This window comes from Phalacrocorax aristotelis, chromosome 3, assembly GCF_949628215.1.
Source record: "Phalacrocorax aristotelis chromosome 3, bGulAri2.1, whole genome shotgun sequence".
In the NCBI taxonomy this organism is placed as follows: Eukaryota; Metazoa; Chordata; class Aves; order Suliformes; family Phalacrocoracidae; genus Phalacrocorax; species Phalacrocorax aristotelis.
Window position 1 is genome coordinate 74,348,043 of NC_134278.1, and position 17,785 is coordinate 74,365,827.

General features: G+C 39.9%; 1 protein-coding gene across 6 annotated transcripts in view; it reads right to left on the minus strand.

Annotated features, from left to right (window-relative positions):
- The window catches only part of UTRN (utrophin), a 390,409-nt gene that overhangs the window by 140,224 nt on the left and 232,400 nt on the right, over positions 1-17,785 (minus strand). For all 6 annotated transcript variants that reach the window (XM_075088021.1, XM_075088020.1, XM_075088019.1 and 3 more), the window contains one exon: positions 160-332. In XM_075088021.1, coding sequence (XP_074944122.1) covers positions 160-332 — 173 coding nt within the window. The remainder of the gene's footprint in view (positions 1-159; positions 333-17,785) is intronic.

The following is a 17,785-nucleotide window of genomic DNA, read 5'->3' on the forward strand; positions in this document are numbered from 1 at the left end:
CTGCATGGTAAGCAAGTACACCAAGTTTTTAAACTTGTGCTCAGGGGTCCTTTAAGGAAGAAGACAGAGATTTCACTTCAATGCCGTGGTCATATTTCTCAAGTCTTTTAGAAGGCAGCAACTGTGCCCCATTCAAGTCTTGATGTTTTCATTACTTACCGGATGTTAGCAGACTTTGCTTTCAGGTCATTCCAGCGCTGGTTCATGTCATCAAGCCGGTGCTGGAGCAGGGCAGCTTCCTCAGAGTTTCCCAAGGCTTTCACCATCTTCTGCCTGTTCCCATCAATGCTTTTGAAGATGTCATTGTGGGCATCAATCTCAGCTTGGATGTCCTGAAATATCAGCAAGAAAAGTCCAAACATCTTAGTTCTCTAACTACAGGAAAGAAGAGCTTATTGTCATTAGCACTCCTAAGCATTAGGACAGAGCACATAGTCTGACTTTCTTGGGTGACTCTGAAAAGAGATGCAGAGGGGAAAACCTGAAACCCTATTAACATCACTATAAAAGGCCTAGCTTTCTTAAGTGTGAGAAAAGGAGTTTGAAGGTCAAAAATTGACTGTGAAACAGGACTTAGAACTATAAACACTAAGTTCTCCGCATGTTTTTGTAGCACTGAAGGTAACTGCCTACTGTTCTCCCACGCATTTCACACAGTGCAGCATTTGCAAATGCACTAGAAATAGTTTCCTGCTCAGAAATTACACAGATTCACCCTTAGATATGTTGTCTCTTTCCTCTTTGAAACAAAACGTTGCAGAAACCTTACACAGCCCAGTGCAATTCAAATTCTACGTAGTGCTTTAGGTCATATGCAATGAAAGCTTTTAACTAAAATCTACGTCCTTAAACTACAGCTAAATGACTACAGCTACCACAATTCTTACAATTAAATGACTACACCACGGCCTGCAATACATGGAGAGGTAGACATAAAACAGCAGGATGTATTATAATCTGAATTTCACAGTAAATATTAAAAAAAAAAAGAAGTGCTTGTGATTTCAATTCAGCTTACTTGTTCCTTCTCCCCTTAGAAATTAAACATTTTATTCTCTGATCTACCATCTGCCTCAAGAAACGCATTACAGATGTTGTCTTCATCTAACCGAGCACAGTATTATTTTTAAAACACATTATAAGAGCAAAAAAAACTTCCTGCATCACCACCAATGCTTTCTAGCATCCATAGATCAATGTATACTCTAATAGAGCAAAGTGAAGAGCCAGGAGGTGTACTGGCTGTCTCAATAGGATTAATCAGCAAAGACTGTGACAGGAACTTGATGCAGATGTAAACCAACTTCTTTTGCAAAGGAAGAAATTAAATAACTGAAATCCCTTAAAGGTTCTTATTCTTCCAGACAACTCCTCAGCAGTCTCCATCTGTCCCCAGGAGCAGGAAAGGAAGGGCCTCTTGTACCTCCCCATCCTCAAGACGTAGTCCTGCATCTTAGAACGGCTGCTTGCACATCTACAATTGATAGCTGGAAATTGTGGAAAAGTAACTACGAATCTGAGACAGCATGAAAGCTTTTTTCGGTTAGGCAAGAAAACAAGAATCAGTAAGGATACAGCTGGAGAAGTGTCGGGGGGTGGGGAGGGGCAGGAGGGAGGCATCAGCAAAGCTCTGGCTCTCCAGCTGAACTACTATGTGACTCTGGACAACTGCCTATTTGTTGCTCTGAGCTTTGCTGCTTTAAAACAGGTTAAAAGACACTTTTGCTGTCTTTAAACCATCCTGATAAAAACCGCCATCCTGCAAATAGATACAAGCAAGGGACAAACCCAAATGAGACAGCACAGTCATCAGTTAAACAAATCGGATGCTTATCTGAAAACATTTGCCGCTCCTGTCCTTATGCCTCCAACATGCAAGTAGACCCAGTGAAAACCAGCTCAAGTCCACACAAGCAGGAGATACAACCACTTACAGCAGTTACAGTTTTAATCGCACACTAATCTGTGCTACAAAAGCCTGGTCATGTCAATCCATTTCTATGCCTCTTTAAAGTTACAGAAGAAAACTTCATTGAAAGCAAACTGATCTCTAGTTTTCCATTCTACAATCACAATACTCATTCTAAAGCTATTGAGAACCTTCATAAAACCTTCTAGCTTTGATTACATTCGAGAGGACACTTACGCATGAACACTTAAAAATGTTTTGTTCAAAATGGGTTTGATTCTTGCATTTACCAGTCATCATGTTACATTGATTACGGCACAGTAAATCTGCCATTCGCATTCTTGAGTCCCATCTGCGATGGCCATGTTGTGACAACTCAGTTCAAAGAATCAACTTTGCTAATTAACCTCTCTTTCTCTTTTCTGATTTGCATTTTCCAGGCAAAATAAAAAGCACTGACAGATGATGGATAACTGAACAGAACTGATATTAAAGTTAACGAACACCAGTGTATCACAGCCCTCAAAAAAGAGGGAGAGAAATCCAAACAACATGCCCCATATGAATGTGCGTGTGGAAGAAGTGCACCAGGAAGATGTTGGAAGGCTAACAAGAATGACGGACTCCCTTCTTGTCCTAAAATTGCTGTAATTGGTAACAATTGGTAGCTGTCCTGGTTTTGGCTGGGATAGAGTTAGTTTTCTTTACTGTAGCTGGTATAGTGCTGTGTTTTGGATTTGGTATGAGAATAGTGCTGATGGCACATTGATGTTTTAGTTGTTAAGTAGCAGCTAAGTGTCCCTAAGTAGTGCTTACACTAGTCAAGGACTTCCCCAGCTTCCCATGCTCTGCCAGGGGCACAAGAAGCTGGGAGGCGAGGGGGCACAGCCAAGGCAACTGGTCCAAACTTACCAAAGGGATATTCCACACCATATGACGTCACGCTCAGCATATAAAGCTGGGCGAAGAAGAAGAAAGGGGAGGACATTTGGAGGGATGGCATTTGCCTTCCCAAGCAACCGTTACTCATGATGGAGCCCTGCTTTCCTGGGGATGGCTGAGCACCTGCCTGACAATAGGAAGGAGTGAATGAATTCCTTGGTTTGCGTTGCTTGCACATGCAGCCTCTGCTTTTCCTTTTCATGATATTGTTATTGTTGTTAATATCATTATTACTATTACTGTTTTGCTTTACCCATTAAACTGTCTTTATCTCAAACCCATGAGTTTTCTCACTTTTACCCTTCTGATTCTCTCCCCCATCCCACTGGGAGGGAGTGAGCAAGCAGCTGTGTGGTGCTTAGATGCTGGCTGGGGCTAAACCACAACAGTAGTAATCTCCTTTACTCGCTGTGTTATCGTAATCGTTCAATTCTTACGAGATTTGTAAACATATTGTGGTTGCCCTCCCCTAAAATTTTCTAATTTTGAAGTGGGAAGAACTCTATCCATTCTGTACATATCCCAAGTCATGTTCATTCTGATCTATTATTTCTCTTTCTTCTGCCTTTTTCTTGGTCATTGATTCTCCATGTTGTTCTCCATTGTCCTCTACGTGGCAAAAAAGGATGAAAAAAGTTGATTATCCCTGCTCAGGCCCCAACTAGGATTAACTCTAATAAGTGTTAATCCAATATCAATCTTTCAGTACTTTAAAAACAATTATAAACACTTCCCTATTATCACACAGGAGCTCCCATATCCAGAGTCACAGGGTCAACACACTACAGGATGCAGAGGGAAAAAAATTTCTGTTGCTTTTGCAACATATACAGGGGGACACAACCCTGAAACACTGTTGTTCTTGGCCCAATGCAAAGGAAGTCCGGGCCAGAGTGCTCTCTCACTGCATGCAAAACAAAGCAAAGAAAAACACCCAGCCCACCCCCACCCCCCAAAAAAGAAAAAAAAAAAAAGAAACCTGAAGAAATATACTGCAAACAGAGAAGGACTTTTTGCCAGCAGAAATTCACAGTTCTTACTCTAGTTACATAGCTTTATGAACTTAATTTTGGGAGGTATTACTAGAGAGGTGCCATATTTTGCTAGTTTTGCAAGTACTTATGTGTGCACATATCTGTTAAACTGGATTAATAATTTATTGGTATGAGGTCAACAGATCTGTTCACATGCCCAAGTGCTTGAAGGATTAAGGTCTTAAACTGAAGGAAAGCTCTTCAAGGAAATAATTAATCCTATATATAAATCAAGGTGCAAGTTTCAAAGTTTTTAAAGATAGAAAGGAGAAGGAATAACTAAGTGAACATTTATATATCTACTTCACCCTAGCCAGGCTCCTAGAAGATGGCCACTTTCCTTAAATTACTTTTAGGAATTAAGATCAAACTGCGGCCTATCTTTTTCACTTTGGTCTGGTGATTTCAAAAACACCCTCATCTCCATTCTGAACCTCAGACTACTTTACACCTCTCACTCTTTACTCCTCTCATGGTGGATAATTTACCTGCAGGATTCAAGCCCTCTTTTATGGTTAGATCTGATTTTAAAGCTTGTCTCCATAATAAGAAGCCTACTTCTTGCTTTAACTTCAATCAAATAAAATACTAAATTGTCATATAATGACAACTGAAGAGCACGTCTTCAGAGAATGTATAAATATGGTATGTGACACTCTATAACACTACAGATGGTAATTCTGAAAAGGACCCAGAGATGTAGCTTACTCCAGTCAGAGTTGCTACTGGAACAGCCCAATGGCAGACTTAGAGTGACTTGCTCCAGGTAAAAGAAAATGTATGACAAAGATTTGAACAGAACTAGACTTTGTGATTCTAATTCCAAGGTCAACCAGCTATCAAACTTTTTTCCCCTCCTTACAGACTGCTTAAACAGGAGACATAACTGTCTTTTGGAAACTATTAATCCTTTATAAAGACAAAAAAATCCTTTAAAAAGATTAAAACAAAACCAAGCACACACACTCCCAAACCCCGACCAAATCTACATCATTCCCTTGAGGATGGGCATTCTAGTGCCTTTTTTTCCCTGATTGATGAGTGCAGAGGGCCTCTAATTCACTCTGCAAGCCCCTAAGCTGTTAGCGTATTTGCTGCCACTCATGTTTTTTCAGATTCTATTTGTTTATACTGTCTTCATTGGCACATTGCCATTAACGCAGGCAAAATATTTTCCTCTTTAAATGGCCCGAACCCTTCTGTTGAAGGTAAAAACATGACTGGTAGAAGAAAACTCCACATTTCTGTGCCAAAATTGAAGTGGAAGGAATGATGCATTTTATAGCATGCAAAATATTACTATTCCACTCTCTCCATTAAGAATCCCAGAGTACTTGAGCTTTATGAAACAAAGATCTAAAACAGGCAAGTTATTTTCTTGTGAAAGATAAATAACAGATGTTCCTATCACATTACAGATTCTATTATCAAGATCCCTTAATCAAATTTTTACTACATATGACACAAAACTCAATTTTGTCTCTTGCAAAAAAGGTCAATAGCATTCTATATCAAATCATAACTTCATAGGGTTTTTAAAAAACTGTTACATACAGGACTTATCAATGTTTTACTCCAATGTTTTTCAAACCCACTATACACAGCAAAATTCTGTATTACACCCCAATTTTTAACTATGTTTATTAGGAAACAGAAATCCACTGAATTTCTATAAAGATCTGACCAGAAAGGAGGGAAGGCAAGTCCTACATGTGGCTTGTAGGAAACAGGTATGCAGGTCCAATGCTGGTGATGCTGTGCCACAGCACTAGCAGCTTTTTGTGTTGGCACAGCCTGCTACGTAGTTTTAAGCCCCAGGTACAAGCCACAAAACAGGCAAACTGTTGTGCCTTTTGAACCACATGAGCCATGACTCTGCAAGAGGAGTTTGTAGGGTTGAGGTTGATTCCTCATGAATGAAAAGTATCTTGAAAAACTACATTTTCCCCAACAAAGGTTACCTCCGGGGCTATTTTACCAGGACAGTTTTGTACTCCTTCCACCCAATACAAATCATGCCTGTGACTGGAACAGGACAGCAGACTTGGTGCAGGCACAGGGAATTGCAAGTCCCACAGAAATGACTACCCATTGCCTTCACTGACAATGTTCAAGTCAGCAAAGTCATGGGTACAGAAATGCTGCACTTGCCTCTTAGAGGTCAGGAATAAAGGTGATGACTGCTTACCAAAATATGTGCAGAAAACTCTTCCAGCTGGAACAAAAATGTCAGTGCCAACCTAAGGATATAACTCTATGCCACAGACATCAGCCAGAACATCTTTCTTTAAGGTCTCACAGCAGGTAGCAAGGGAATGAATTTTTTTATAGATATATATATAGCAGATTGTTTAGTCTATATTGAACCAGATACATTTTACCTGCTGCTGCCAACTGCCCCTGGGAACACTGCTGTGTTAGATGTTCCGTTTAGCCTCTGCTTCACTCAGAGCTTTTCACTTTTTGATGACTCTTAAGGTGGGAGTAAGAATTAGGGCATGATACAGGCATATGAAAGTGGCCATTGTGAAAGGAAAACAGGTTTTTTAATCCTTTCTTCCTCTGGTGTCAGAGGACAGTCACAACTTAAGAAAGCTCATCCCATCTGCTTTTCAGAGGCCTGCAGTGGCAGCTGCTGTTAAGCAATCAGTTATAATGAATTCACATTCAGAAGAGCAGTACACATGCAAAACCCTTGGGCAGAACTGCCATTATCATAAATCCACCAGTGGCAGAAGTGTGTATAAAGCCAGACATTAAACCTCTCTGAAGTGTCATACACAAACCACACCGGGTATCACTACAGCCACTGTGACTATAGTATAAGATCAAAGCAATTCATAAAAGCAATTGGCTTTAGATATGACAGAAATGTAATTACTACTTAAATTCTCAGATATTTCAGGAAGAAAAAAATTGGGGGGGGGGGGGGAAACTACTTTGGGTATTTTTCACATCTAATTTTCAAATGCTTTTACTACCAAAAACTTTGCACTGACACTTGAAGTTTCCAAAAAGCTGTCCTGACTTGCACTTAAACCTAATGGATAGTACCTTAACAGGTGACATATGGTGTGAGTAAGGATTCATTTCATCACAAGAATGATGATGCACTTAGGAAGGCTGAGAATGCCAGCTTGCCTTCAACAACCTTTGTGGCTCCATCGCATGGCACTGACTCAACATCTGAGGGGCATCATAAATCTATTAATACTAATTCCAGCAGTCACATAATTGCAACTGAACAAAGCCAAAGTGTCCCCGCCCACTCCAATGTAAAACAACTCTGCTTTTGCACAGGGAGGGAGGGCTGTGCAAGCTTCTGCAAATGCCATCTGGCTTCTGCATTACGACCACAGTAACAGCACTGGTAATTCTCTCCTTGCAACATATATTGACGAATCTAGAAAGCTGAAAGTAGCTTGCCAGCCATGATCGCTGTCATAACACTGTTTCCCTGGCAGCAAACTCCTCAGTTTGGAAGAACAGAATGGGTGTGTGGGGAATTACGAGAGGGAGAGATGAAGCACAGGAGGAGGAGGGGAACTTGCTCAAAAAAATCCAAACCAAAAAAAAAAAACCAAACAAACCAAAAAACCCACTTGCTAAATAAGCACAGATTAGAATTTGTGGTCGAAGTTCACCAGCTAAAATGTTAACTTTCTTCTCCAGCACCAAAGCAACCTCCTACATCATGATGCAAATTTCAGCACAGAGACAACAAAATGACACCATAAGCTTCAAGCTAAAAATTACAGCAGAGCTGAGAGACCTGTAAATTTTGTTTTCGTTGAGAATTGCTACTATCAATTCCTTTGAGACAAAATAAGACACTGGAATATTCAGAACCACTGGGGAGAACCTGGAGTTTGCAAATGCTAGGGCTTGTATGGTTCAAAACACATTAGAAACATTGGTTTCAAAAATTCTGCCTTAACCACAACATGAAGCATCTCGAAGAGTCCAGCATGTGTCCTAATCTTTACAGACTGGCAGCAGCAATTACAAGAGAAGAGTGAAGCCCAGCTGACAGGCTGAGAGCAAGAAAGGAGCAAGTGATCTACACAGTGAAGAAATCATGTCACAAATGCTTTCCACTGTTACTATTAGCTACTTTTGGAAGAGTCGTGCTGGCGGGAAACTGAACAATATCTGTCTTACCACCTCCAAAATTTGCTACTGTAGGAAAGTAAAAATACAAGAGTTTAAAAAAAAAAACCAACAAATTCAAACCAGTTTACAGTCTTCTGAGGACCCAGGCTTCTTATTATGATTTTGAAATTAACCAAAATAATTATACAAACTCAAAAGAAAAAAAGTAGCAGCTTAATTTTCTGATAATTTTAGGTTCATTCAGTAATACCCATTATACTACTGTTCTGGTGACCAGTGCTGATTTGCATTAAAAAACCCCAAGCATACTGAAGTTTGAGTTTTACGATAGAAAATGACAGAATCAGGATTTACAATCTGTTCTTCTGCTTTGTGACCACAGTATTTATGTTTTTTTAATCTTAACATGTAAATAATCTACTATATATTTTATTACAGACTCCTGTCTTAAAGGGCACAGGAAGTTTGTATGGAGAAGTGTTATTAAAAAACAAAAAGAAAAATATAGCATGCAAAGCCAAGCTAAGAATAGTTACAAACATACGATCCAGGTTTCACTGGAAGTGCTGACAATTAGATGAGAACAATCTGGTTTTGAGCAGTTTCATGTCTCGCTAATCAACGCGACCACTGCCAAGCCAAGCCTCCTGCCTCTCAGTATTACAGTTACCAAATGTCCTGGTAAAAGAAAGACTAACTAGCCTGAATAAAAGAAGAACAGATGAAATGATGGGAAAAGTGGTGTGTTCATTGGAAGTAATTCTACTTATAAAAGCCATCATAAGATCTTCCAATTTGACTAAGATAACATTCAACTAAATTCAGCACACTGCAGAGCACTTCCTTTATGCCAATAGTGAAGTAAGGTCACAGGCGTCCTGGAAAGTCCCCTTATGCACAAATTTTTCTATCATCTTTTGGGGGAGGGGGGGGGGAGGAGGTGAGTGGGGAGGGAAGGGGAGGAAGAAAGAGAAGATGACCACAATCAGAGCACATGCTCTAAAATTAAATTTTATAGGACCTGAAATGGGGGAAGAGAAGCAGCACTAGACTTCCATATTTGAGAGGGAGTCAAACAGGGGTCACAGGAGGACCTTAAAAGCAACAGAAAAAATCCTAAGTTTAACATCAATCTGCCCTTTTTATTGTGTAGTTTTCAAAGGCATAACCTTTTTCAACAGCATAAGTATATGAAACTGTGCTTATCATACCTTTTCAAATTTTGTCAGCAGCTCACGTAAGCTGAAGTTCAGGCCAATCATCATTAAGCGTCCCCCGAAGCCCACATTTTCCTGGTACGTCCTCCAAGCCAGGTCTATAGCCTTCAAAAGGTTTCACTCTTTTCCCACCTGTACCGTCTCAAAACTCTCCAAGAGCTCCTGCTTGTGCCCCCCTCTTTGGCTGTGTTCCCCCGGGGGCAGTTCACATAGCACCATTGCCACAACCTCCCTGTACCCACTCCTTCCCACAGGCTGGGCACCTGGGAGTGAGCTGCTGACGCCAGGTGATGCTCCTTGCAGGGTTAACCTGGCCCCATGGCACTGCGAGGATCTCCTCGTCTCCACACCTGGCCAGGACTGCCTCCAGCTCACCTCGGCAATGGCCTGCAGGCTCCAAGTGCTTCTTGCAGGCCTCAAACTCAATGTTTGGTCTCAATGACCCCGACCAAGAGAAGCTATACTCCACTGGTATATGATGGATGCAGAGAGTGGGGAAGAGGAGCATGTCCCTCCATGTTGCTCCATCCAAGGGAAAAAATACAAAGAATAAAAAGAAGAAAAGAATCCCCAGGGAAATTTCTGTTTATAAAAAGCACCAAAAGCCAGCTTTTCAGAGAAGTCAAAATGGATGAGGCACACTTCAGCCTAGGAAACACAGCAGCGTGACCAGACAGGAGGCCACTTCTCCTCTCCCCGCCTTCCTCACAGCTGGCCACCAGCAGGCTGGTGTTGCTACGGCAGTAACCAAGCCACCTCCAGCCCTCTTCCCTCCACCCACTTCGCCCAGGGGATGCTGCACCACCGAACAGAAAAGACCCATTAAAAGCAATCTAAAAAGCCACTTCCCTTTGTTTAGGAGAGGAAAAAAAAATCTCCAGCAAAGGAACCTACTGCAACCCAAAGCCTTTGCTGGGGATCTCCTCCTTTGGTCCTGTCTGCTCTGACAGCCATGTGGTAATCTATGGCCAGCAGTTGTTTATTATTGTAATCAGCATCCTCCCTTCCAGCAGCCCTGACGCTGCTCTGAAGCCAAGCACACTCCCCCTTCCTGGAGGCCTTCCCGCTGGAAAGCCATCGCCACCCCTAAGGCTGCAGAAACCCTGGACCAAAAACCCTCACTCGCCCCTTTCTCCTTCCTCTTGAAAAGCAAGGTGACTATATAGTCACTGAACAGGTTTTGGAGCTGTAAAAGCAACCAGTGCTCCACAAAGCCCACATGCGCCCGCTGCTGCTGCTCATGAGGGCAGACTCAGCCCAGGCAGATTGTTTTCATATGGGCCTTTGCTCGCCTGCAGGAAACCTGACACCCCAAGGGTGGCTACTAGGAGATCACTCCGTTTCAAACCATTCCCGCTGGAAACGCTGTGTGCATGTGAAGGCCTATTTAAGCCACTATTAATGCTTTCCGTACAACCACACGTAACTCAACTGCCAAAAACAGCTTTCGTAATGGTTGCCAGCAAGTCACAAAATGTATAATTAAAACCAAACCAACAACCCATCACTTGCAAAACCCATTACAACTATTTCTCCTATGACCGTGTTGGGTATCACGTGTGCTTTTACTTTCTTTTCATTTCACACAACTGTCATATGAAGTACCAATAAAGTCACCAACTGCAAAACTGTCTTTAAAATTCTTCTCAGCTAGTGGGTTACTGTGATATAGCTAGTATGGGTCGGGATTTTAAAAATAAACTCTGGAGGGAAAAAAAAATTGGCATTAGCAGGATTTTTACTTTTTATTTGTACTTTGCTGCCTGTCCCTGTTTTATGTGGGCATATTACACAAACTGTAGAAGTACTTGCAAAATAAACTGAGAAAAGATTTCCAAACAAAGGTGGCAGAACTAGACCAGCTTTACTGCACAACTGACAGGTCAGCACAAAACTGTCTGAATTTATTCCTCTGCTTATGGAAGCAAAAAAGCTCAATTATTAACAGGACAGTATCTAAAATCATGTTCAAATACTGTTCTTTTCTAAATTAACTACTTACAGAGGGAAAAAAACACATTAGAGTGAGAAAGCAAAACCATCCTGCAAGAAATTTAACTACAATCTCTATTTGAGAATCTCTCATTTTTAATCCTGTTAGACACAAAGTTTGGATCCTGATTCCTGTACACACTAAGACTTCTTTCTGCTACCCTTGCAGAAAAAAAACCCTTGCAAAACTGGAAGAAAACAGCATTTAAATCCACTTTGGAAATATTAGTGCATATAAAATGCAAGTGGGTGGGTATCAGGCTGCATTATAATGAGGCTTCATAACTCCAGGACTGTATCCAAATATACTACATTAGTTTTACGTTTATTCTCAGGCTTCATAAATGGATAATTTGTTTCCCAATTTTTCTGTTGTCATAAAAAAAATAATCATACATTCTAGATTTTTCAATACTATTAGAGCAAATGTAAATGCTCTCTGAGGTAGATAGGTACCATTTTGCAGAATTCTATAAAAGATAATCAAATATGTACATATATACACAATGCTGGACTAATGCTTCCAGTAAAATGGCTTTGAAAATTGTACTAAATAACACCTTTTTCAGTGGCCCTTTCACATGAAAGCACATTGCAGTATTTAAAAATACTGAATTTGTAGAAGAAAAATGAACTAAAATAAGCTCCATATTGACATATATTTAATATAGCCTCTATAAAGGCAGCAGTTCTGTAGACATGACAATGTTGGATCATAAGCTCCAGAAATACAGCATACCTTTTAAAACAGCTTTACATTACCCTATTACTACTAAAATTTTCCCGATCAGCTTTGTCGTAATTCTCCATAAAAATAACTCATCATTGGCAATGATAATGAGAACTACAGATCACACACAGATTAAATACTTGAATGCTAGAGTCCAAAGAAATTCACGTTCTGAAAGCCTAAGCCCTCATGCAAATACATGACGTTCAGCCGAAAATGAGCAGAACACCAACAGTGCTGTAACAAAGCCTCCTTCCAAAATGTTCTTGTAGATACTAAGATCCACAAATGGGAATTTAAGACACTGGAGAGCAATGTACTGCTGATGCATTCAAGGCACTGCTGCAGAATATCATGTGCAATGGAACTTCTTGTTATATTTTGATATTAGAGCAGTTGGTGCATTTTCTCACATGTCTTAAAGAAGAACATAGAACTGGATAAAAATAATAGAACCAGCTAACAGCACTTTATAGCCACTGGTAATGTTACCAATGGCAGCCTACAAAATGCAAGGACCATCAACAGAAAAGCACTTTTATCAACGGTAGAAAAAGGAAGGTCAGCACAGCAGCCTGTGACACACAACTATGAGCACATTTGCTAGCAACTGTTTTTAGGAATGGGTTCTGAACTACATGCCCTGCAAATCCAGGCTTAAGAGCCTCGTCATTTACCAAGACGCTTAATGCAGTGATAATAAAACTAATAGCAGAATTGTACATCTAAAAACTTAGTTCTATAAAGAATCAATTAAAACTCACCTACTTTTTATCAAGTAAAATTCAGAAGTAACTGAATGTTAGGCTACTGCAAACGAATGAACCAGCAGAATCAATGAAACTAAAACCAGGTAAGGATAAAGCAAAAAAAAACCTGTTATCCCATTGCCTCTGGAAGGAAAAATATCTGATCAACTTGGAGAGGATCTTACACACACCTCTAAAGTTCAATTTCAGAAGAGACAAAAGTCTTTCAGACTTTAATCTGCAAAACAAGATTCAGTATGTGCAAAGAGACTATAAAGAATTTGCTTCATACTTATGATAGTTTTCTTGTATTTTTGCACATCAACTCACTAAGCAAAATTTGACTTTGGGATACAAAGTAAAGAAAGGAGAAAAGTTTTTTTTTTCTAGAAGAAAAATGGAAAAATAAACAGCTGCAAGAACCTGAAGAGTGAATGAACCACATTGTTTATACACAGAGCATACATATATCTTATGTGACTCACAACAACGAGTAACAACAACAAAAAGATAAAAAGAATACTGTTTGCTTGTGTAACTCAGATGTAAAGGATGCAGAGGTCAATAGGTGGTTACAGCAAATCAATACATCCTGGTTTCACTCAAGACATGCAGCTTCAGGCAGAAGCACACACACAGAAAAAATCACTTGTTCAAAAGCACCATGGTATTTTCTCCTGCCTTACAAAATAGCTGGTGTCAATCTGATCAGACCAGGAGGGACAGCTGCCCTCTCCCTTCTACAGCAGGTCAGCATTTACAACACAGTTAACGCACAGCTCCAACAAGGCCAGACCTATGCTGAGGGTCACTATCAATTGTGCCCAACACCACAGTTTCACTAAGCAGAGGCCATCCAGCACAGCCTCACTGACAACCTCTGCCAGAAGGCAAATCACTCAAGCGACATAGTATCCCCAAGGACCAAGAATTCATCAACACAGATAGACAAATCAAGCTCTTACAACAACGAGAAACAAGTGGCATAAGACAAGACAAAAGTCACATAAATTCGATCACCTAAATTACCAGTTAAGTATCTATTACAGTGGTGATTGCAATGCAGATTATGAGTTACATGAAAGGGTTTGCAGAGTTCCTAGAGCTTAGAGCCAAGCCACTGCACCAGTTTGACTTTTTCTTCATTTCTTTAAGTCTAAAGGGTACCTGTTTGCCTTGGGAAGATACTTTTACACGGATCAGTCACATTCTGTGGTCTGTCCTGTGCAATATCTGCCATATTCAATGACAGGGTTCTGCATTAAGTAAGCACAGATAGACTGTGGCCTTCCTCAGAAAATGGGGTATGACACGAGACTTTAAATCTCAAGAAGAGAATTTGTCAGGATTCTAGATGAGATAATGTAGTCTTGGTGACAGGCAATGTTGCACTGCCACAAAAGATCAGTAAAGGACTGAGTGGTTTGATGGCGCGGGTTTTTTCTCCATCTTATTTTTAACTTGTTTGGACAACACATGGATTTCAGCTTTGTGAATCAACCATGATTTCCTAATGTTTTAGACCTGAATATAAGCTGTGTGTTTTTACTTCTTTCAACTTCCCAGAAAACACCCAGGCCTAAAAGCAGAACATTTCAAACATACTCAGAACACAAAACCCGAAATAATTATCTCATATTTGGAGTATATCTAAAAGAGATTACATGTCAAAGGGAAGTACCACCATGGCATCCATTTCAGGCATGGAGCCATTAAGACATTTACTCTACGAGAGACAGACTTAAATTCCACTTATGAGACTGACAAGAACATGAAGGTTTTAAACCTTATCCTAATAACAGGATGAGGGAGGTGGCAGGGAATATGGATGAAATCTGGCTTTCATGCCAAGCAGAAATTTCAGCATCAGGTGTTACTTCCTAGTTATTACTGGTGACTAAATAAAATGTTCCTATTGATCAGTCTACAAAGAGTTCACTGGGGAAGCCTCCTCCTAAGACTCTTAGTTGCCTTTCCTCCCAGTTTTCCTTCTTCAGGTATAAGATACCAGTGCTTACTTGCAATAATCACACTGGAAATCAGCCAGCCATGAGGCACCTCATGTTTTTTCTGTCTTTAATAGCATCTTTAACTCTGTTCTCTTTGTACAGAAAGAAAAGAAACAAGTTGTCTTAGATGTACTTATTAACATTTCTATTAAAAAGGGTGAAACTGAAAACAGGGTGACAGTCTAGTGGCGATATACCGTGACAGACTGCCAAAACAGCACACCCAAGGAAAAGATTCTAAAGGTTGTGTTAACCCACAGAGTAAGCATCTATTTCCCAAGTTAAAAACATGGGACTTTCAATATTTCAGGCCAACCTGAGAATGGAGTTTTCCTTAAGATTTTCTTGACTGTGATGAGAACAGTTTTCTACCTCCCTGACAGTTTAGTCCAAGAAAAACCTCATTAAAACCATGCATAATACATGGGACAATTAAATATACATCTTTAAAATAGTTTGCTACAAGAAGGGCTTATTCATATATTTATTACTTGGTAAAGGATACCCATCTCTCAAGGTACTAAAACTGATCAATAAAGAGTCAATTAATTTAGTAGTTTTTAGACATGTACTCCTGTAGTGGAAAGACCACAGAAATCACATTTTCATTTCAGAGTTTAGCAAAAATAATTGACAGAGCATCTTAAATTCTACAGTGCTATAGCAGTATCTGTGGATTAAAATCTCATTCAAATAACATAGTGCAGTTCCTTCCTACTTCTGAGCAATGGCATTAGACTCAAGTACCTAACAAGGACACAGTGCCATTACACTGCGTAATTTATCATTTTGCCACACTCCAAGGACAAGTAGCCAAGCACAACCTTTTGACTCAGTCTGCCTATGTATTATTTTACGCTCTACCTTGTCATATATTCTCAGTTAACTAATTGGCCTTACCTTGCAGGAAAGAGAAGTATTACCTGGATCTAGTTGGGTCTGGGGTTTTTTTAATGGTTTGTTTTGGTTTGTTTTGTTGTTGTTTTTCTTTAAGCCACTTGGGGTTGGACTCCCTGCATCAAATGCAAACTTTAATGTCAGCCATAAAATTTGCTTCAGCTGCAAGACTTTCAGCCATGAACCTGTAATTCTGTATTTGAATATTGGCCCTATTCTCTATTGAATATTCAAATTTCTGGCATAACAATTAGCAAGATAATCATCTGTATTTAAGCAGAGTATAAAGTATGTAACTTGTATTATTTGAAGCAACTTTTTGTCTATGAAGTCAGAATCCTTGTAACATTTATAAAGAGATGTGCTTTTCTATGAAATTCAACATGCCATAGTGGAAGAGCCATAAGAAAATCACTGTTGTGAAAATAGCAAATTGACATCTACTAAATAGTTCTATCAAACCACAGGGGGTCAATCTCCTAATCTGGCAAGAAGTATGGAAGTATACCATTCTAATTTATGAAAAAGGTGGAGGTTTTGTTTGTTTTCAAAGTTCACTAAAAGAAGATTAATGACCATGGACTACAGGGACATTCCATTAATGTTTCATTTAAATCTTTTAATGCTGTAGATACTGCATCGAAATGACAACCCATAATGCCCCATGAATCAAACTGAACTTTTTGCTGTTGAGTGGATAAAGAAAAGTAGTATCTGATGGGGGCTTACTTTAAAAGCCTTATGACTAATACCATAGGACAACCTTGTCTTCATCTAAATTATTTTTCAAACCATGTGATTAAATCCTAAAAACTGGTCATAAGATTAGGGTTTAAATGTTGTAGCCCAGAAAGAGTACTCATTCTTTTCACTAACTGTGTAATGATCCCCTGATCCAACTCTAAATTACGTAATTTAAACGAATAAATGATATTCCTTTTTACCACATCAGGTGTGTAATGATAGCACTGACACTGCCAGGTACACCTAATCATTGCTTAGCATCACCTTAATGGAGAACACAAGCAATTCAAAGTTTTGGAAAGTAACCCTCTAAAATGTAGTTGTAACTTCTGTGAAGTGAGGTGCTTCAAGATAGCTGTGTAAAGCATGTAAGAATGGGAGAACGTACCACAAAGACTGGAAAAGAGGGACAAGAGTGCAAAGAACTGAGTTTCCGTAACTCCTGCATGCAAGTCACACAGTGCTGTAGGTGCTGCTGAAAGCCCTCACCTGTTCACAGCAAGCACTTCTAAATAGGGAATGAACGGGTAAGAAACCACCTTCCTCCCACACACATGACAAGTAAGGGAGAAGAGTTAGTGTGTCTTTCAAAAGTTAGAGCAAATCCTTTTTTCCACTCAGCTGCTTATCCCCAGTACCTGGCAGGCATTATGATTTCCGCATTTATAACTGCCTCCAGGCACCCACGCTCCACAGCATACGATTTCCCTACATCTACAACAGTTCTGCTACAGCAGAGGCATTGGTGAGCCCAGCATGCTCATACCTGCTATTTTTCTCCTTTTTAAACTTTATCCTATTTAACATATTGTGCACATCTTTTCCCTGGAGCAAGCTCCCAGTGACTGCCCTGGCAGGTGACACCCACAGCATCTACTTTGTCCTGGAAAGACTTTGGACACAGTAGTAAGTTTGCATAGCAATCAAGGATTACAGAGAAATACAGTTACAAAACTAAGGAGAAAGAATTGACATCTCAAGCATTTTCAGCCAGCTAACTTGACTGTATTCCCTCCAGTTTACTAGCATGTATGTCTCCATCTACTTTTTAATGTACATTGTGTCTATTACACAGCTAGATGAATGCTCTCCATCATATTTATCTCAGAAGAGTCATCTTTCAAGATGAAGCCCTATAAAGAGGAAGCAACTCATCTGGTTATTACTTAATTCAGTAAATGCTTCACTGACAAGGAAAACAGTTAAGCTAAATTCCATTAATCAAGTTGCCACAAAGCAATTAGGACATAAAACTCCTGCATCATCATGGAGATGCATCAAGGAGAGCTTTGCATCTCATTGGGAACTTTGTTTCATTCCTTCTGCAAAAAGTTCTTTTGTAACAACAAAATCACCTCACACCCTCGCTCCAAACCACTGCTGAAGTTAGATTCGACACCATAAATACAGTGCATACTGCCTTAAATCCTAGTTTATAACCATGCTTTC